This window comes from Ursus arctos, unplaced genomic scaffold, assembly GCF_023065955.2.
Source record: "Ursus arctos isolate Adak ecotype North America unplaced genomic scaffold, UrsArc2.0 scaffold_17, whole genome shotgun sequence".
NCBI lineage: Eukaryota > Metazoa > Chordata > Mammalia > Carnivora > Ursidae > Ursus > Ursus arctos.
The window spans coordinates 47213669-47236195 of NW_026622841.1; the positions used below are offsets into that span (position 1 = coordinate 47213669).

At 35.2% G+C, this 22527-nt stretch overlaps 1 protein-coding gene across 1 annotated transcript in view; it reads right to left on the reverse strand.

Annotated features, from left to right (window-relative positions):
* MIB1 (MIB E3 ubiquitin protein ligase 1) overlaps window positions 1–22527 on the reverse strand; it is a 134008-nt gene that overhangs the window by 64903 nt on the left and 46578 nt on the right. The window contains exons 7-10 of the mRNA XM_026496075.4: window positions 17793–17976; window positions 11113–11257; window positions 9102–9235; window positions 4578–4685 (exon numbers count right to left, since the gene is read on the reverse strand). Of these exons, the coding sequence (XP_026351860.1) occupies window positions 4578–4685; window positions 9102–9235; window positions 11113–11257; window positions 17793–17976 (571 nt within the window). The remainder of the gene's footprint in view (window positions 1–4577; window positions 4686–9101; window positions 9236–11112; window positions 11258–17792; window positions 17977–22527) is intronic.

A 22527-nucleotide genomic window follows, 5' to 3' on the forward strand; every position in this document is an offset into this window, starting at 1 on the left:
GGATATATTCTAAAGAGCCAATAGGATTTAGTGATGGACCAGATGAGGCATATGAAAAAACAAAAGATAAATCAGTGATGATTTCTTAAAACTCCAATTGAGCAACTGAAAGAATTTGCAGATAAGGGGAGACAAAAACTCTGGTGTGTCTCCTTTTAAAGCTTGACCTGTTTTGTTGGGGCAATCTCAGATTTTAGTCTGCCTTCCTGTAAAAGGCAACTTAAAGACTGTTTTCTGGGTCTTACAAATCTAATCTTTTATTGGCACTCCACATTCTTCATAGTGCCAGTTTTGGGGGTGAAGCATCAGGGTAGGGAGGTGGGGGAGCCTCCATTCAAAATCTGAATTAACATGGATCCTCAGGAACTATGTACAACCAATTCCTAGAGCCATTTTGGAGGTTACCATCCTGAGTCCTGATTTATTTTTAAGAGAAGAATTTCCTTAAACTGACCAGTCCTGAAGCCCACCTGTCCTTTCCCTTTCAGTTTTACAGTTACATAAAATATTTCTACAGCTTTGTTTTCATTACTAGATAAGAATCAGACAGAATTAGTACCTGTTTCTTAAGAAACCATATTCTCTACCTTCTACCAGTTGGAAAGAAACAATCAAACAAAGGCGATAATAACACCAGAGATTCCCTTGGTGTCGCTGTGTACTATAAATAGTATCTTACTTCCCTTACCCGAACCCTTTAAGTTACTATCATAGATAAGGAAACTGAAGCTTATACCAATTAAATTTTTTGCCCAGTATCACTTTAGACAGCAACAATACCATTAAAACGTGAGTTTTCTGACATAATTTAGTATTGTTCTCTACTATTAGTCCTCTCCCTCACAACAGTTTTCGTTAACTTTTTAATGATAAAACCGCTCCAAATTTTCAGACAACTGCAGTAGTACATATCTGTACTGTATTTGAAAGCTTACTATAAATGACATACTTTTTTAAGCTGGTCTTTCATTCAATCCTCCACACCTTTCTTATTATAATTCATCATTGGGGAAAAAATATATAGAGTCCCTGCAGGATCCAAAATTAGCTCACATATAAAAACATACCTAAGATCTCACAGTCCTCAGTGCCTTTACCTATACATTAAGGAGGAAACAAATGTAATCCTACTGTACTCAGTAGGTCATGCATGGAGACAACTTTCCAAAATAGCTGAGTTTTCCCTAAGAAAAAGAAATAGGAAAAAAATGTAATCTGATATCACAAATTAGAAAGGTATAATATACACCAAATAATTTAGTTTAAGAAAAGCTTAAATCAACTAAAAAAAAAAATGCAATAGTCATCTATACAAGGGGCCAGCAAACTTTTCTTGAAGGACCAGAAAGTATTTCAGGTTGACAAGCCACACAACTAATCAATTCTGCAGTTGTAACATGAAAGTGACCACACACAATAAATAAATGAATGGATGTGCTGTATTCCAATAATACTAAGCAATATAAATGGAGGGCTGGATTTGGCCTGCAGACTACAGTTTGCAACCCCTAATCTATACTATCTTAAGCTCCCCTCCTAAGGCAGATGAAAAAAATGAAAGGTTACAAATGAGATAACTAGAGAACAAAATATATTATTCTCTTTATTCTTCAGCTAACCTCAAAACTTTTAATACAATTAAATTTTTTTAAATTACTGTTAATTATCATTGTTTTTACATTTGGTAAAGATATAATGAAGTTTAAGAAAAAGAGCACTTTTGGGATACATACTAAAATATTTACGGATGAAATAATGTATCTGGATCTGCTTCAGTATAATTCAGTAGAGGAGGTAGAGAGGGAGGAGGGTACAGATTAAGTCAAAATTGGCCGTGACAAATAATTGAAGTGGGGTGATGGGAACATAGGATTCATTGTACTATTCTACTTTTATAAATATTTTAAATGTTCAATAATAAAAAAAATTAGTAATGACAAATCATGTTATAAACAGGCTGGCAAGTGATGAATCACAAATTTGTAAAATAAGCTATTTTCTCCAACTTTTAAACCAGCGTTTCTCAACTTTGGCAATACGTACATTTGGGACCAGAGAGGCTGCTGTGGGAGCTGTCCTGTGCACTACGGGATGCTTAGTAGCACCCTCAGTTTTTATCACCACCAGTTGTGACAATCAAAAATGTTCCCAGATATTTCCAAAAAATGCCCCCAGCTGAGAACCACTGTTCTAAAAAACTATATTGCTGTTTCTAATAAATTCTTAAATTCTAGAAAAATGATACTTTCATGATTTTTTGTCTTATTTTTAGGCTATGAATTGTATTTATATTTTAACCCAATTTTTAAACGTGCTTTTTCTCTGCCAATTGGGAAACTGTATTATTAATTTAACCTGATGTATAAAAATTCCTTTCTCACACTATTTCTATAAACTACATCTGCCTACAATGGTTTTTACTTATTTATTTTTTAAAACTTTTTATTTAAATTCAATTTAGTTAGCATATAGTGTATTATTAGTTTCAGGGGCAGAATTTAGTGATTCATCAGTTGCATATAACACTCAGTGCTCTTTACATCAAGTGTCCTCCTTAATGCCCATTACCCAATATCTCATTCCCCTACCTACCTCCCTTTGCCTACAAGGTTTTTTAAAACAGACATGCACAGAATGGAAATCCAAATGAGGTGGTATGGTTGAAGTCCAAATATATCCCCACTGATCTAGTAACAGACCTAATTCTCAAACTTTCTCAAAGAAATATTTGCAAACACTTAACTTACTGAGCCACACTCCAACTCCAATCTTACCAGGTCTATGGGATCAACTAACCATTTGTTTTATATTTGAGTTCAGTTAAGGAACAGTGCGAACTTTGTTCCCACCCCCACAGCTGCACCACCATTGTGCACAACCTCTGGTATGAAGAAGAAGTCTTTAGAAATACAAATGGCTAGACAGTCCAATGTTGTCTGCTTTATTAATTAAATTCTGAATCAGAAAGTACACTTTATAAAAAATTAAGCAAAAAATTTTATTTTTGGCCTCTTGTCTTATTAGCTATAATCAGAAGGGCTTTGGTATTTTAGTAGTTGTTGCTATTGTAGTTTCTGGATTCATTAAATAAAAAATGGGATATTTGGGGTGCCTGGGTGGCTTAGTTGGTTAAGCATCTGCCTTTGGCTGAGGTCATAATCTCAGGGTCTGGGATTGAGCCACATCTTCATTGGGCTTCCGGCTCCACAGGGAGCCTGCTTCTCCCTCTCCCTCTGCCCCTCCCTGCTTGTGCGCACTCTCTCTCTCTCAAATAAATAAATAAAATCTTTTTTAAAAATCGGGTATTCAACTCAGGGAATTTCATTCCATTTCCCCAAGCCAGATGAAAACAATAACACAATAAAGTAAGTGTCTTCCATTTACAAAATATTAAATTTAAATTAAGTCTTTCATTACCAAAAGAAACCTTGTAGCATATACTGGGTTCCTAAATTCATTACCAAGAAAGATGCAAATTAAAAATTACTACTGTGAAAACAAAATCAAATCATATAATCTCATTCATAAAGATATCACAGTAATGAAACTATCATATAGTTTATAGACATCTACCTGCTAATTTAAAGTTCAAGGTTTTTTTTAGACAACAGAAAATTCCAACGTCAGAAATGACTTATTTACAACTACAACACCACTGATTCTTTAGTAGCTGTCCAACAAATCAAAATACATTCAATCTGAGAAAAAAACAAAAACAATGCAAGACTTCTCATTTCAAATATGTGTCTTCAAAACTTTTTAATTAATAAAAACAGGCTGGTCCACTAATTTAGCCCTCAGAAAATCAAGTCATTAAGCTTCCTTAGATGAGAGTATCATTTGGACAAAATTACAACTTTCTGCCTAGTCTAAATTTGATAGGATTTGACTTATTCCTAAATAACCTTCCACTAGACTACAATAAATGTTATTTTAATGTATTTTTTCAATAATGAGGTTATAGTATGCTGTAACAAAGGAAAACATCCTTCACAACACACATAGAGATTATCAACTGAAATTCCAATGATAGTAAAAAGTATTCATTTCCCTTTTAAAAGAATATACTCTCAATTAAATTAAGCATAGATACACACATATAATGATAAACATGCACTGTTAAAATTTTCAAAAATCCACATTAAGGTCAAGAAAAAATAAGACTAAACAAATTCTAATATACTGATTCCCTTACGAGATTAAAATAAAGAAAGGCCTCTGAGAGTCACTGATCAGTAAAAATCTTGACCTACATGATCTATATATTCCCCTTCTCTCAACTTCTTTAGTCTGATTCTTGGATGAACCCATCTGGGTTCCCAGCAGCATGGTGGTCCTACCAGTAAAGGAAAACTCAACTCCCATCTTCACTTAGGGTTACATCTACAATATTGAGAGGCCAAAGAGAAACAAGAAATGCTTCAAGTTATTTCTTGTCAAATTTTTCTTTTCAATCAGAAGACCCTTAGGTGATTATTAAATTTTAGGAGTGAAAGCAATTCATCTCATAATATATAAGCACCATTTCTAGAACATTAATTTTTTACTTAAGTAATTTTCAAGCTTAGTTTAATTACCTCTGCTTCTACATCCACATTTTGCTTCAAAAGTAACTTCAAAATGTCAACATGTCCATTCTGACTAGCAGCTTGCATAGCTGTGTGACCAGCACACTGTCCATTTACCTAAATTAAAAAAAAAAAAAAAAGGGTGAAGGATTGTCACAAATCACAAAGAGCCAATATAAAGTATAGGTTTAAATCTAGCACACTGGAAAAAAATAAAAATAAAAAAAATAAATCTAGCACATCGTATGATTCTTTGAAAATCATTTAGGTTGGTATTCCACATATCCTAGTACAGATCACCAGAAACTTTTCTGTAATTTAGGGAGGGGAGCAAACATTTTTCTTTTTTCTTTTTTTTTTTAAGATGAAAGTTCCATTGTTCGAAGAGCTATCAAAGAACTGTTTTAGCCAATCTGCAAAGCTGAAAAAAGAAAGGAAGTGAGGGAGAAAAGTTATATTAGTTCTATATATTTACCTCCATTTGAATTATTAAAGCTCAGAGTCTACGTTTCAATGAAAATAAAGGAGCAAAGTGAATGGAAAACTTTTAGAAAAGATACTGTCTACTATATAAATAAATTCAATTTGACAAATATACTGAATACTGTCAGCAAACTGTCATGAGGAATACATGAACGAATTAGTAGGGCAGCTGTATACAACTATGGCATAAAGCAGTAATTTCCAACCTTTTCTTCATTTCGGATGTTGTGTAAATGCATAATTTCTCCATGACATACCCAAGGCTAAGTGTAATTTCGTAAGCCCACCCCGTTCACTCCCATCCATAAAACCATAAAAGATGGAAGCACCTGGGTGGCTCAAGTTGGTTAAGTGTCTGCTTTCGGCTCAGGTCATGGTCTCAGGGTCCTGGGATAAAGCCCTGCATCAGGCTCTGTGCTCAGCTGGGAGTCTGTTTCCCCCACTCCCCCTGCCCTGCCCCTGCTTCCATGCATACTCTCTCTCTTAAGTAAATAAATATAATCTTTAAAAAATAAACAACCATAGAAGATGGTTAAAGATGGTAGCCTGACCACACACTTATATCCTATTCCTCCTCGGACTACATTAAAAAGACATTAAAATAATTAAAAACATAAAAAGCCATAAAGACAAAAGGAAAGCTAACATTAGAAAATAATAAAAAGCAACACATTTTTGAAAAGGAGAAAACTGACTTTATAGAGAAAAGGAATACAAAACCTGGGAAACCCCACACACAGTCAAAGCCTTCCAAAGGAAGCACATCAGAGGGCTAAGAAGAAAAACCCCAGGTAGAAGTCTGAGTGCAATGGCCACACTCCAGGCCACTCTTCTCAAACTCAAGGATAGGACATTAGCTGCCATGCATCTAGTCCGTAGACAGAAAAATGGTTTCCTCCCTTAAACAACTGAATAGCCATGGACAACAGACCTTTACATGATAGCATTTAAAGACCCCAAAAGCTCCACATGCACTCACCATAATGCAAAATCAGTCACTAAATCCTATCCAAGCAAAGAGAGCTACCAATAAGCTTTTTAATGTCTTACTCAGATACAAACGGGCAACCAAAGATCAGAGATTTAAGGAAGACCTCAAAAATTGAAAAACACACAAAAAATAATTTCAAAAAAAAGAAAGAAAAAAATAACTGGAAGAAACAAATGGAGAGAAATAAAACGTTCAAGTAAGAAACTTCAGTTAGAGATGTTCAAGAATCCTTTACATCTAAAAATCAAGAAGAGGATGCTATGAAAAACAGGAAATCCCATTCGAAGAGCTAGAAGCTGAGCTGATATAAGGCAAGAGAACAGTTTTTCAGTACTGTGAGACTTACAGACCATACCCCTATGTATTTATTAGTGGTATAAACATTTATATCTCAATAAAACTTTTTTAAAAAGGTATATACTTGTAAGTGTTCTTTAAAGGTTGGATTGCACTTGTCTTCATAACCTCTCAACATCTTACTAAAAGAGTAAAGTTTTATTTTCTTTGAAGCCTCAATCCACAAAGATAATTAGAACTAGCAAAATAACACACACACACACAGACACACATGCAAGCACCTATACAGGAAGCTGAAAAGCAGCCCCTAAACCTGCTACGAGAAAAACCTAGAAGTAACCCTTACACCACGGAAACCAAAAAAGCTCAGGTATTGACTGGATACCTCTGGATATGGGGATAATGTGGTGGTTGGTGCTAAATGCAAAAGCACTGGTTAACAATTTGTTTTAAAAGCATTTATATCCCTGGATTCTCTCACTCCGCTCAGCTGAGCTAGTGGTCCACTGTGACACGAGCAGAAACCTTAAAGTTTATTCTCTGGAAAGCGTGAAGTATTCCTTAGCCTAAAGAAACCAAGCACTGTATTCAGTACTTTGGGGCAAAGTACTAAAATTAGAAGTTTTATGTAAATATTTACATGATGAATGCTGAGAATCCAAGCCTACTTCCCTTACTCACTATTCATGAGCTTGGCAGCCAGATTTACACCCTCTATGCAAAAGAATTAAGAGACCTCTCTGGGGAGTCAGACTAGCCCAAAACAAAAGACCTACTGGCCGATGCCAGGACTAACCAAAGGAAAAAAATGAATCTAGACATAAACTGTATACCCTTCATAAAAATTAACCCAAAATGTATCATAGACCTAAATGTAAAACACAAAACTGTAAGTCCTACAAGATCACAGATGATGTCTTTGGTGTTATTTCTGAAAAGTCATCACCATACCCAAAGTCACCTACATTTTCTCCTGTTATCATCTCACAGAAGATGAAATGAACACATACCTGATGTGCCTGAATGTCTTGGGAGATTAGACAATTAGAAGTTTGCAGAAGAATTCATTATAACAATACAGATTACAAACAAATGAAAAAAACTTTAAATTATGTCTGAAGTTAAGAGGGACTGACTGGGAAAAACTACAAGTGAATTTCCTGGAATAAAGAAAATGTTCTACATCTAGGGGCGCCTGGGTGGCACAGCGGTTAAGCGTCTGCCTTCGGCTCAGGGCGTGATCCCAGCGTTGTGGGATCGAGCCCCACATCAGGCTCCTCCGCTATGAGCCTGCTTCTTCCTCTCCCACTCCCCCTGCTTGTGTTCCCTCTCTCGCTGGCTCTCTCTCTCTCTGTCAAATAAATAAATAAAATCTTAAAAAAAAAAAAAAAAAGAAAAAGAAAATGTTCTACATCTAACAAGGGTGTGAATTATGTGTATGCATTTGTCAAAACTGATCCATGTATTTCATTATAAGTAAATTACACCTCAATTTTTTTTTGATAAAAGAACAATTATGAACACCAAGGAAAGCAAATGGTTATATAGGAAACTATAATCTAGCATCGTCCACAGTTCAGATATGTCATTTAAATAATAACATGCACAATTAATTTTAATCTTAATGAAGTTACCATATAACCTAACCACATTAAGAACCTGAAAGGAGTGTGTATGTGTGTGTAGGGAATGAGCTGGAGGTGGCAAAGAAAGCTGAATCCTCATTTTCACAGTAAAGTATCAAAAGATAACACCTAAAACATAAAAACCAAGAAAAAACAATAGAAGTATGTTACTGGAAGATGTGGAGGTAAACATATGAAGAAAATCAACTGAAAGAGGTGAACACAGTAGCCTCTGAAGAATAGGTAAATAGAACTGAGAAGGAAATGTTTTTCATAACCAACCCTGTAGAACTATTTTTTCCCTTTAAATTTTTAGAATGTATATAGTTAAAAAAAAACTAAATTAGTAATTAAATGAAGAAAAATTTAAGTATAATTTAAATCTGCTTGGTTGAATATAAAAAATCATTTGGTACTTTGACTTCTGAAACAAAGTATTTGTGACGTATCTCACAATTGAGAAACCATGTGCTGTGCTAGCTGCACCTGACATCTCCCTAATAATTAACATGCCACATGAGCTCCTAGGAGTATGAGGTTGTACTACTTCAACTACAGTCTCTGGGCCAGCACTGAACATCATATTGGTACCAGCACGGTACCAATAACAAAGCCAATGAATCACTGACTAGAACCAAAATGGACCACCTAAAATACAGCTTATGTGAATGGTAAAATACAATAAACTATTAAGATTTACAAAATGCATGATCTCTAATTCATCTGCATTATAAACTATAAAATAGTCAACTTTCACAGGAAAAGGTTTAGATTAAATGGTTTGAGAAGAGGGATAGAAAACTGCTTATAAAATTTACAAAAATATATTTAAAAGACATGGTAAGATGACATTTCCATGAGAAATGGAAAAAGACACTGACCACTAAAAAACCTAAGTGTAAATGTTGTCAATCATAAATTTAAAAGGTCACAGTGTTAAAATAAGAATATGTCAATATCTTTTAGAAAAGTACACTGAAGAATGATGTCCAGTGTCTTCTTTAAAATATCTCACAAAAACAAAGAAGAAGGAATAGATGAAGCACATGTGGAAAAATCTCAATAATTATTGAACTGTAATGTTCATTATACTATTCTATTTTTGTATATGCTTGAAATAATTTTTAAAATGCTCACATCCACATCTGGTCTTTTTAGCAAATCTTCCACTTTAGCAACGTCTCCATTGGCAGCAGCCTTAACTAATTCTTCATTGAGGTCACCAGATTCTTGGGTTTCAAATAATTTCTTCAAGAGTTGGGAGAGTCTTTCTGTAAAGCATCAAATAAAGCTGCTAACATAGGAGGATCTCAAACCTTAACTACTAAACAAGCATTACCCACACATACATACTTTTCCATTTTTATTATTTCTATCATTAATGTTATTTTCATACTATATTATACATATTACCCATGCAAGTTATAATTACTACCGTATAAAGCTGCATTAAATTCCAACTCATAAGTATTCCCAGTTTTCTCCAATTCATGTATTTCAAGTTATAATTTCAGAAAAAGTAGAGAGTTACATATAAATAACCATTCAAGACTTAGAAGTCATACCAAAGATAATCACAAATGAACACACTACAATGGGAGTACCATAACAATACAAACTTCCTTTCAGGTTTTAAGCATACCACATCTCAGAGCTCTATGCTACAGACCTTAGAATAAATCAACAAATCAATGATTATGATTCAAAAGCAATGTAATCTCTATAATATTTGGGGAAATGTTGTAGGGACAAACCGATTTTCTGTTGAGAATGGTCATCTAAGTGTTAACATACTTCAACAGGTGCCATGTGATCGGTACTGACTAAAACAAAAAAAGAACTAGGGATATATTTATATAGACTCTTTCATAAGATTTTTTTTTTAAGCAGCATTAATCAGTAGAGAAACTACCCAGTTCTATTCCTTAATTCTTGGATTTACTTAGTAGAAAGCAAAGCAATCACAAAGTGAGGCAAAGGACCAACACCAAGTCCAACTTATTTGAGTAGGATATTAACTATCTCTCGTTCTTTGAATTTGTAGGTAGTCAGCTTGCTGTGATGCCATCTAACTGCAAGGTAAAAAAACTAAACACCACCTGATTTAAATTTTAAGCACACTAGCAAATTACATCAGAAAAGAAGAGACAGCAGCAGAGGAAGTAGAAAGCAGTATAAAATAAAATTGGAGGTCACCCAATGTTTTCCTTTACTTTCTTAATATTTAGTTATGGTTCTACCTTCTTTTCTGAATGACAATACACAGTTATTTGCAATTTGTTCTAGAATGAATTGAGGCTATGTATATAAAGCTGGAGCACAAGGAAGGAAAGACTTTGGCATGAGTCTACCCAAGCATCCAGCTTATTCACATTTCAAAACGATTTCCTACTTATTTTCTACTTATGCATATTTCAAACTGATTTTCTACTTATTATTATACATTTCTACAAGTATAATAACTCTTATTAAATAGTAAGAGGACACCTGGGTGTGTCAGTCGGTTAAGCATCTCCCTTCGGCTCAGGTTATGATCCCAGGGTCCTGGGATTGAGTCCTGCATCAGCCTCCTTGCTCAGCAGGAAGCCTGCTTCTCCCTTTGCCTGCCACTCCCCCTGTTTGTGCTCTCTCTCTCTGACAAATAAATAAATAAGATCTTTCAAAAAGACAAAAATAAAAATAAAATAAATAGTAAGAAAAAAATATGGCTGATATATAAAAATATCCAGGAAGAAAGCCATCTGCTAGCAATAATGTTGAAAATAAAAAGAGAATAAAGTAGTTTAAGAAAGTGATGTTTCTTGGCAAAAAACAAGAGTCTGACTAAAGAGTACAATGATGAATTTCAGTTATCTCAGATTTGATGTGGAAAAGCCCTTGATATAATACCCAAGAAAAAGCACCTATTTATGGAAATTTTCCAGGGTATACTTTAGTCAGAAAAAAAACTGTTCATCATATGGGGGGGGGGGGGGGAGAAAAAGCCTTCAGCGAAAGTGTAGACGCTAGTCAACATTTAAGTGAGGTCATATGATCTGGGAGAAAACTAAGAACATATACGACATTAGCTGTACAAGAGAACCAAGGAATTAGCAGAGGTTCTAATGTAAACCATGTTACTTTTAAAGACACAACAATACAAACATACCACCAGATGCATTGCTAATGGCTGATCCTGCAGATGCCACCTTGGAAACTGCTGCTGGATTATATGTCCAAGATGTTCCACAAACTTCCACCTTTAAATCACTGTCTGAATAAATCTGTTGTACTCGGCCAACTTTACCTAAAGTCTTTAAAAAAAAAAAAAAAAATTAGTTCATGTTCCCAAGTCTAAAGTACATACCACAAAAAAAAAAAAAAAAAAATCATTAGTTCTTACATGTTTAAAGTATTAATTTTCCTTTGTTCCTAATGAAAAAACTGTTAAAGGACAACATATTCAAGAGGGTTATTTGTTAGTTACAAACTTTAAAGCGTATCTTTAAAATAAACATTTTAATAGGGCAACCATCTCGGGTCCCCTCCCTCTTCAGGAGCTTTATACTATCACTCAAACTTTGTACTATCGCTCAATAAACTTTGCTTTGCTGTCCACCAAAAAAAATAAAAAAATAAAAAACATTTTAATAAACAAAACTACAATACTTAGATGAGAATATAAAATCAAAATTAAATCATAACAGTCTACCATTCATAAGGATTCAGAAAATTTTGCTTTTTGATATCCAACCTTTTAACCCATAATCTTACATCTTGAGAATCTATAAATCAAAAAGTCCAAAATTCATCATCAATCTAGCCTAAAAAAATAAAATCTGATTTCTAAAATAAACTATGCTTAAACCAAAAATGGAATCAGTACTCATTATAAGACAGATGGATGTACAAACAACATGGTTATTAAATATAGGGGAAAAGGGGATGCACGGGTGGCTCAGTTGGTTAAGCACCCAACTTGATTTCTACTCAGGTCATGATTTCGGGGTTGTGGGATGGCGGGGGTCCATGCTCAGTGGTCAGTCTGCTTGAGATTCTCTCTCTCCCCCTCTGCCCCTCCTCCCCATCCACTTTCCCTCTGAAATAAATAAATAAGTCTTTAAAAATATATATATATATAGGAAAAGAAGGGCAACTGGGTTCAGACACAATCAGCAGCAACTCTTACCATGTGGCAGACACTGTTTTAAGAGCTTTATACAAATTAACTCACCTAATACAGAAAACCCTGAAAGTAAAGCGCTATTATTAGCCCCATTTCAAACTCCAGTCCAAAACCCAATCTCTTAAGCACAAATACACAGAATAGCAAATTACAACACTAGAAAATTGGTGAAGAATAGTGATAACATCTGCTACTTCCTAACAGAGTAGACTGCCCTTCAGTGTTTTATCCTTTGCCCTCTCCATTGCATTTGACCCCAACTACTTGAAACTATTCCCTTAATTTCTCAATGACAGTCTAACTTTTCTGCCTGTTCCATCTCTTTTTCCACTCACTGGCTCTTTGTCCTTTTTCAGATCCCTAAATCTATTCATTCTCCCCCAAATTTTATTCCTTTGTTTTTTACTCTTCTTCCTTAAAAGTTTAATCCCACTTTGACAACTATCACCTTATTTCCAAAAACTCCAAAATATACTTCTCTAGCCCTATTTATCCCTCTCCCTGCCCTCTAACACACATCAATTTCAACTTCTAATTAGACATTTTCTCTTGGAATTTTCCATCACCTCAAACTCTATGAGGCTGCATTCTTTGTATTTTCCCCCTTAACTGTTTAATTATGGAAAATCTGAAACATACAAAAGTAGACAACAGTATTTCGAATCTCCATGTACCTATCAACTATTTTTAACAATTTTCAGCTCATGGCCAATCTTGTTTTCCCCTATTCTCCCCTCTTGTATTATTAATCTTGTAAACTTTTTTAAAAAACAAAACTACAATACTAACAACCCTCCCCAAATTATTAACTCTGTAATATCATAAAATACCAGTGTTCAAATTTCCAACTGCCTCATAAATGATAAAATTTTTCAATCTGCTTAAATCAAGTTCCAAATAAAGTCTACACATACATTTTTCTTTGCCAATTATGTTGAAGCAACAGGCTTATTTGTCCTATGAAGTTTCTTACAATCTGAATTTTGCTAATTGGTATAATCTAAATTGTTCATCTGTCTCTGTATTTGATAAGAAACACTCCGAGTTGGCTGCTGGATCCTTTTAACGTGACCTAGAAATCTCTGATAGCTTCCTTACCATCTGCTATGAGGCTCGTCTTGTTCACTTCCTGACAAAGAGCTAGAATTAGCCGTTTCTCCAAAGACTGGTTCTTTATAGAGAGAAACGCTATTTCAAGACTATAATCTGGGCACTAAGTTTGGTTACTGTTACTAGAATGGTTATTGTTTCTAAGTCTTTTCATGGACAGAGCTAGGAAATAGTGGTAAGAGGGTGTTTTGTCTTGAAGATAAAATAAAACGTAAGTAAAAAACCCTCTTCCAATGCAAATTCAAGACTACAGGGTTTTTACTCAGCCTCTTTTATGTTACATCCATATCTCCTTTTCCCACTCTGATCATTCTGGTTCTCAAGGTCACTGGGGATAACAGAATTAAAATTATCGTATAACTATTCATTTAGTTTTTTGTCATATCACACATACAACAATCTCAGGATAATATTAGCAGCATAATCACAAACAACAAGATCTCTGAAAACTGTTAAAATTACTATGTTTAAAAATCACTTGTACTTTTCTCTCTGTATAGTTATGCCAACTAGATACACATTTAGGTTTGTTTACTTCATTTTATTTTCCACTTTTAGGAATTTAATTTTGCTTTGTAACTGTATAAAATATATATGGTTTCAAATCAAATCTATAAAACAAGACTTATTCAAAGATGTCTCCTTTTTACCCTTGTCCCCTATACCACATTCCTTTTTTAGATACGAAACGTTTTTTTAACTTAATGGTTAATCCCTCCATTGTTTCCTTTTTTTCACATAAACTCTGCATTGTCCTAATAGTTATACCTACAATAATACTAATATATAATTATATATACAAAACCTTATTCCCTCTTTAAAAAAAAGCCAGGGGGCGCCTGGGTGGCTCAGTTGTTAAGCGTCTGCCTTGGGCTCAGGGCGTGATCCCAGCATTCTGGGATCGAGCCCCACATCAGGCTCCTCCGCTGGAGGCCTGCTTCTTCCTCTCCCACTCCCCCTGCTTGTGTTCCCTCTCTCGCTGGCTGTCTCTATCTCTGTCAAATAAATAAATGAATAATCTTTAAAAATAAAATTAAAAAATAAAAAAAAATTTAAAAAGAGCCAGAATGTGTGAGTAGGTCAACTGGTTCCCCAGTATGTACAACACTGAAATGAGTCACTCATGTTCTTACCCTTACCTTCTTTCTACCTCAATATTTGGATTTAAAATAGTATTTAGTTCCAGTTAATAACCAAAAGGCAATCAAACAGCTTACTTTCCATATGCTCCCTCCATTCCCATCCTATTTTTTGACAGTTGTCTTCATCTCTGATGATGGAGCATATAACCATTATATAGACTCTACCCCTTCCTTTAACTATCATTTAATCTCAGTTCAACAAATAAATACATATTTAATGTCCACCATCAGCCCTTCAGTTGATATCTCTCCAGTCATCTTGGTTCTCTGAGACATCTTCCAATAGATTAATCAGAAAAGGCTAATGGGAACAAGATTCTCTGAATTCTTACATGTTCATCACAGTTTGTAGCCTTTATACTTGAAAGTCAGTTTGGTTATATATAAAACTCTTAGCTTACATTTTTGTTCCTTGAGTACCTTAAATGTTATTTCATTGAGATCATAAAGCATTGAGATCAGATTTTCTTTCCTTTATAAGTAAAACTTGACCTTTTTTCCTAGATACCCAAAGAACTTTTTTTCTTTTCTTGAAGATTCAGTTATTTTACCAGAATATGGCTCAGTGCTTGGTGTTCTCAGTTTTCCCAGGTATGCAATGTGTCCTTTTAATATTTAGCTTTAAGTCTTCTAATTTGGGGACATTTTTTCTGGAATTATAAATTTTAGCGGTTGTTATATTCCATTCCTTTGGTTTTTATTTTTCCTTTTTTGCAAGGACTCCTAATACATATTTATTAGATACTCTATATTTGTCACTTTCCTGAACTACTTTTTAGCTTTTTGATTTTAAATTTTTTTCTTCTTTTTACTTTCTGTTTCTCTTAAGGCATTATCTGTCATATTTATTTGATCTGTGTTGCATCAAGGTTACTCTTCTGAAATTATCTTCCTCTTCTTTTTAATTCTTTCCTAAGTCCTATTACCTCATTTCTAATTATGATCCATTTTCTTCTTTCATCTTTTATCATTTTAATTTGTTGGCTCATTTTGAATCATTAGATTTTAGTTTTCTGTGCATATCTTTCTAGCATACTTTCATTTGTCGATAGAGAAGTTATGCTATTCCTTGTCATTTTTCAATAATAACTGTGTATAGGGATCCAACTGACCCTTCCAACTTTAGTCTTTCCTTTGCACCTACTGTCTCTATCCTAATAAATTTGATTTCTATTCCCAGCACTTTTTCCTTAGTGGGAGGGCTCTGCCCAGGAAGGGAGCTATGGCTGGTTAGTTTTGAGAGTTTACAAACCCAGGCTGCTCTAACTCCTTCAACCTTTAGTGTGGACCTATTACCCTCACCCGAAAATGGAGTCTGCAAGAGCTCTCCCAGGGTTAGCTATTGTTTCCACATTAATCTACTATACTAGCCAATGAATACTTGTTAACTATGCTGGAGTTCCCCTGTTCTCCGGTCCATCTGATGCCCATTAATTCTCTCTGCTACCAGACAGACAGATGTAGACCTAGCAGCTGTCAGTATTTTCTCACTACTAATTCATATTCTAGGATTCAATGGGCTACTGTCACCTGGTTTTGATATAGATGTTTGTGGCTTTTTTTTTTTTTTTTTTTTTTTTGGTTCTGCTAATCTAGTTGTTGACTATTTTTACCAAAATGACTTGGGAAGATTAAAATTCTACACCACCACCACTGGAACGCCAGAATTCCCCTCTAGACATAATCTACAGGTTTTGCTTATATAGCAGCTTATTATGGCAGATAGAGGACTTAGGCTTTGAAGTAGAACAGATTCGGGTTAAACCCCAGTTCAGAATCTTAGCTCTGATTTCATCATCTTTAAAATAAGGATGCCATATCACCACCTGCTTATAATATTCCTAGGACAAATAAAGTCTGTGTATGTATCTATGTGTGTATACACGTATGTGTGTGCACGCATATGTATATATTCATTATTTGGCACAGTGCTTAGAATAACTGGGCACTCCAAAGACAGAAGCTGTTACATATAAGGTGTGATTGCTAAGGGGAAAAACAAAAACACCTTGACTCTAAAAAATCTTAGTATACACAGCTCCTATAAAAGCATGTCAAAAATTACATTTAAGTAACACCACACTATAGTGAGGCTTAAAGACAATACATTTTTTTAACCAACTTTAATATCGAAAGCAAACAAAACAAAGAGAGATCATATACAACTTAATTTTTTGGAAAAAATAAAGATTCTAAAATACAGCTCCTACAAAACATACAAAACTATCACTTAGTCACTATCTAACTAAAGCAATAAAAAAAGGTCAGCAGCATCTGCAAACTATGAAATGACTTCGAATGAAAGCAGCATAATAGATCTCTTTTTGTTTTGTTCACTAATATATCCCTGAAGCCTAATAGGCACATTGTTTGTACTAAAGTATCTGCTGAAGGAGTAAGGCAGGAAGGAAGGATGGACTGATGGAGGGATGGCTCAACATGAAGGAAGAGAGGGGGTACTGAACAGGATGGGAGGAGGCAGCGGGCTAGATGAGACAGGAGATGGGGCTGGACAGGAACAGGAGGTGCTAGCCAGGACAGGCACTAGACAACACAGCAGGGTGGGGGATGAGACATGAAGAGGGATGGGAGGGGAGGTACCTGGTAGAGGAAGGAGGCACTGAATGGGATGGGACCGGGGGGGGGGACAGGACAGGACAAGTTAGGTGACTGAATGAGACAGAAGCAGGGGTAGCAAAGTGGAGGGCTAAATAGGACACAGCAAGGAAGGAAGAGGAGAGGAAGAAAATGGAATACAGGGCAAGAAAGTATGGGGGGCAGCAGGACAGTATGGGGGGGAAGGCAGGACAGAATGGGTAGTACCAAAGGAAGGGACAGAAGGAAAGAGTGAGGTATAGATGGAGAAAGAGGATGGATGCAAAGAGGGGAGAAAAAACAAACTTTTCTGTTGTTGCTGAACGTTTGGTGAAAAATGAACTGAATGAATAAATTAAAAATTAAACCTTAACACTTTGGCAGCAAAGCGAAGGCACCCATTCAGAGTTGTTCTTTCACACTCTACATTTTAGAGAGGCAGGCCCCCAAGTGAGAAAAGCAGCGATGGTCCAGCACTGCTAGTAATTGGATGAGCACATCTCTCTCACTCTGGGGTTAAGGATCCGGAAGGTCTCTATTGCCTTCCACCTACATGACATTCTCTACTAACAACTCTTCTAAAAAATATTAACTGTAGCCATATTTGGACCTTCCTGGGAAACTTAACTGGAATAAATTAGAAAATAAAAGGCATTAAGTATGCCTAGCTGCCAATAAAGAATACAATTCTCAAAGGATTATGCAAATTTAGTTCCCAAAATTAAAGTATTTTTTAAAACTACATGAGCATAATATAATTCCTAGTCTAAAACTATTTTATCATTCCCAGTCTGAAACTATTTTAGATATACTTACTGGGAGCATAGCTTCAGCCCATTCTCCATGTCCTCTCTGTAGAAGTTTGATTCTTTCCAGATCATAACAAACTTGTACAAGATCACCCACTTGAAACTGTGAGGTACCCCCTTCTGCACCCTGAGCAGCATCCCCACTTCGGACAATGTTTGCTTTAGTGAGAACAGCAGGATTGAAGGTCCACCTAAAAATCAAGCCAAAACTCAAAATGGGTAAGTTTACTTAATTTTAATACAACATTCTTAGTTAAATACTGAAGGGAAAAAAATCTTGTAATACATCAACAGAGTAAAGCAATCCTTTGCAATGACATTCTGAATGATATGTATTTCTTTTTATAATTGTATTATAGGAATTTAAGAAAAGACTTATCTGTAATCATCACCCTAATACGATATACTTCTGTCTAGTTTTCTCTTGCATGTTTTAAAAATTGTTATAAAATACACATTCATTGTTAAATATTAAAACATTTCAGAAACATATAAAATGAACTTTCTATTTCACAAACACACCTAGATCACTATTTCCTATCCCATTACTAAACACTGATAGTGTTTCCTATCCCCACTAACCACTGTTAATACTCATTGTAGTGTCAACTGTACTTCAATTAAAAACAAAATCTAATGAAATTAGGACAAAAATGCCCCATTGTGCATCCTTGAGATCTTCTGTTAGTGTACTAAAATTTATAATGTAGACAGAAAGTCATTTCCTTTTTCATAAATAGGAGATTTTACATAGATCTTTTTTTTTTTTTTAGATTTTATTTATTTATTCGACAGAGATAGAGACAGCCAGTGAGAGAGGGAACACAAGCAGGGGGAGTGGGAGAGGAAGAAGCAGGCTCATAGTGGAGGAGCCTGATGTGGGGCTCGATCCCATAACGCCGGGATCACGCCCTGAGCCGAAGGCAGATGCTTAACCGCTGTGCCACTCAGGCACCCCTACATAGATCTCTTTTTCAGTGTGACAGATACAGAGCTACTTATTTCATTTTAATGGCTACAGTAGTCCACTGCAAGGTTATACACTAATGCATCTAAGCCATTCTCCTACTGTCATTTAAAGTATTTTTAAATTTCACTATGACAAACAATACTATAAAGAACATCTCTGCATGAACATCTTAGTGCACATGGGGTTAGTATCTCATTAATGATTCTTAAAAAACTACCCAATCACAGTATGTATTTGTTGGCAATTCTGATAGAGCCAAATTGCCCTAGACAGTGCACCATTTCTCCACACCATTAATAATCTCATGGATAAAATAGTATCTAGTTTTAATGTGTCACACATGGCTTTTCACATGATTATAATCACTGCCTCAAAACAAACCTGGAATCTGATTTCTTCTTTGCTACACATAAGCATTTTTCTATGTTGCTATCATCTTCATAACCACCATTTTATTGACTAATTAATATTCTATCAAATAGATGTACCACAATATACAACACAATATTTCCCCCAGTCGCATGTTACTCCACAGAAAAAAGGTTTTACAGTATGACATACTATCCCCTCCTCCCCTTAATTCAAATGGTCATCAGGATATGAAAGACTCTGAGAGGTCATAACATATAAAAACTTATTGCTAAGTTCTTGCAACCATGTAAGTAAACTTTTCTTTCTAAAGCAACCACAAAGAGAAAGAAGTGCCTCTGACCAGTTAAGAATAAAAATCAGATATGCAAACATTTCCTTCTAGCCTTCCAATCACAGTGCTTTTTACCTTGCTCCCAATACTCCAAAATTGATGAGACCTATGACAGCGCCGGAACACGGCAGCGCTCCCTTAAGTTGTTCCCTCTGCTTCCAGTGCTACCCTCCCTGATGAAAACTCAGTCCATCTTTTAAACTCAATCCACAGGTAATTTTCTCTCTGAAGTTTCTTCTGATTTGCCTCATTGAAATTACCACTCTTCTTTTGCACCTTCAGAATACCCTGAATACACATCTATCATAATTACTTACACCATCTTAATGCAGTTATTTCTGGTTTTGTCTATCCAAACTAAATGGGAAACCCCTTCAAAGCAGAGGACCATATCTTAATTGTCTTTATAATCCTAGCACTACTCACAGGGCCAATACAGGATAAGTACTCATTACATTTTTGTTGAAAAAAGAGCAACAAAAAAGATTATTTTCTAGAATTCAAATGTCATGTTACTGTTGACACTATTGCCCGAGAAAGAATTTTGACCAAGAAAGAATTTGGCAAGTAATAATCCCAATTTATCTTAACATTTGCACAACAAACAACGTAACACAAAATGTTAATAAAAAGTAACATTAAATGTTTACATGATAATCTGAACTTAAATTATGTGAATTTAAGATGGTTTCCTTCTCTTTTTATTAACAGCTTTGAGATATAATTCATATACCATACGATTCACTCGGTTAAAGTGTTGGAGTCAGTGGTTTTAGTATATTCACAGCTTTATACATCCAAGTACTATTTAATTTCGTTCACCACAAAAATATACTCTAAAACAATGCTGCAGCATATGTCAGTATGCCATTCCTTTTTATGACTGAATAATATTCCATTATATGGACACATCATATTTTGTTTATCCATTCATCAGTTGATTGACATGTGGGTTGTTTCCACATTTTGGCTGTTACGAATAATGGTTCTACAAACATTCACGTAGAGTTTTTTGTGTGGACACATGTTTTCAATTCTCTTGAGTATAAACCTACGAGTGGACCAGCTGGTCATATGCTAACTCTATATTTAACATTTTGAGGACCTATCAAACTGTTTTCCAAAGCATCAAGACTGCTTCACATTCCTACAATCAATGTATGAGGGTTTGGTTCTAATTTCTCCACACCCTCACCAACACTTTAATTATATACTTTTTTATTTTAGCCATTCTAGTATGTGAAGTGGTATCTCACTGTGATTTTAAATTACATTTCTCTAGTAGCTAATAACATGGAGCATCTTTTCATGGTGTTAACTCCTAACTCATACTGTCTGACTATATTTGGAGATAGGGCCTATAAGGAAATATTAAGATTAAATGAGGTCATAAAGGTGGAGCACTAATCCACCAGGACTGATGTCTTCATAAGAAGAGGAACAGATGTGGGAGAGATCTCTCTTTCTCTCAGCATGCACAGAGAAAAGTCCATGCAAGGACAGAGTGAGAAGGCAACCAACTACAAGGCAGGAAGTAGTCTCAATAGAAACCAACCCTGATGGAACTTTGAACTTGGACTACTAGTCTCCAGAGCAGTAAGAAAATTAATTTCTGTTGCTTAAGCCACTCACTCTGTAGTATTTTGCTATAGCAGCCTTAGCATACTAACACAATGCACTTATTGGTCATCCCTATATTTTCTTTAGAAAAATGTCTGTTCAAATATTTTGTCAATTTTTTAAATGAGTTAGTTGTCTTTTACTGTTGAATTATAAGAGTTCTTTATATATTCTAGTTACAAGCCCCAGATCAGACATATGATTTGCAAATATTTTCTCCTACTCCATCGTTGTCTTTTCACTTTCTTGTTAGTTTCCTTCAAAACACAAAATTTTTAAATTTGATGATGTCCAATTTATTCACTTTTTCTTTGGTTCTTCTGTTTTGGGGGTCATATGTAAGAAACCACTGTCTAATCCAAGGTCACATAGATTTATACTTTTGTTCTAAGAGTTTTATAGTTTTAGCTCTTACATTTAAGTCTGTGATCCATTTTTAACTTCGTATTTCTGTATGGAGTGTATCTGGGGTCCAATCTTATTCTTTGCATGTTGATAACTAGCTGACTCAGCACCATTTTCTTTTCATTGCAGCTTTATTTATTTGAGGTATAACATATAACATTAGACTAGTTTAAGGTGTACAACATAATGATTAAATGTTCGTGTGAGTATACCTCACTTTATTGTGCTGCACAGATACAGTGTTTTTACAAATTGAACGTTTGTGGCAACCTTGTGGTGAGCAAGGCTATTGATGCCATTTTTCCAACAGCATCTGCTCACTTCCTATCTCTCTATCACATTTAGGTAATTCCCACAGTTTTCAAACATTATATTTGTTATGATGATCTGTGATCAGTGATCTTTGTATTTGTTTCTTTGTTTTTTATTGTGATCAGTGATCTTTGATGTTGTTATTGCAATTGACTTGGGGAGCCATACCCATATAAGACAGAGAACTTAATCTACAAACGTGTGTGTTTGGACTGCTGCAAAGACCAGAAGTTTACCATCTTTACCATCTCTTTCACTCTCCTCCAGGCTCCCTATTCCCTGAGACACAACAATATTGAAATTAGGCTAATTAACTACCCTACAATGGCCTCTAAGTCTTCAAGTGAAAGGAAGAGTCACACATCTCTCACTTTAAATCAAAAGCTAGAAACGGTTCACCTTAGTGAGGAAGGCATGTCAAAAGCCTAGAGAGGCTGAAAACTAGGCCCCTTTTACCAGTTAGCCAAATTGTGAATGCAAAGGAAAAGGTCTTGATAGGAAATTAAAAGTGTTACTCCAATGAAAACATGAATGATAAGAAAGTGAAACAATCTTATTCCTGAGCTGGAGAAAGTTTAAGTGATCTGGATGGAAAATAAACCAGCCACAGCATTCCCTTGCGTTGAAGCCTAATCCTGAGCAAAGCCCTGACTCTCTTCAATTCTGTGAAGGCTGAGAGAGGTGAGGAACTTACAGAAAAAAGGTTTGGAGCTAGCAAACGTTAGTTCATGA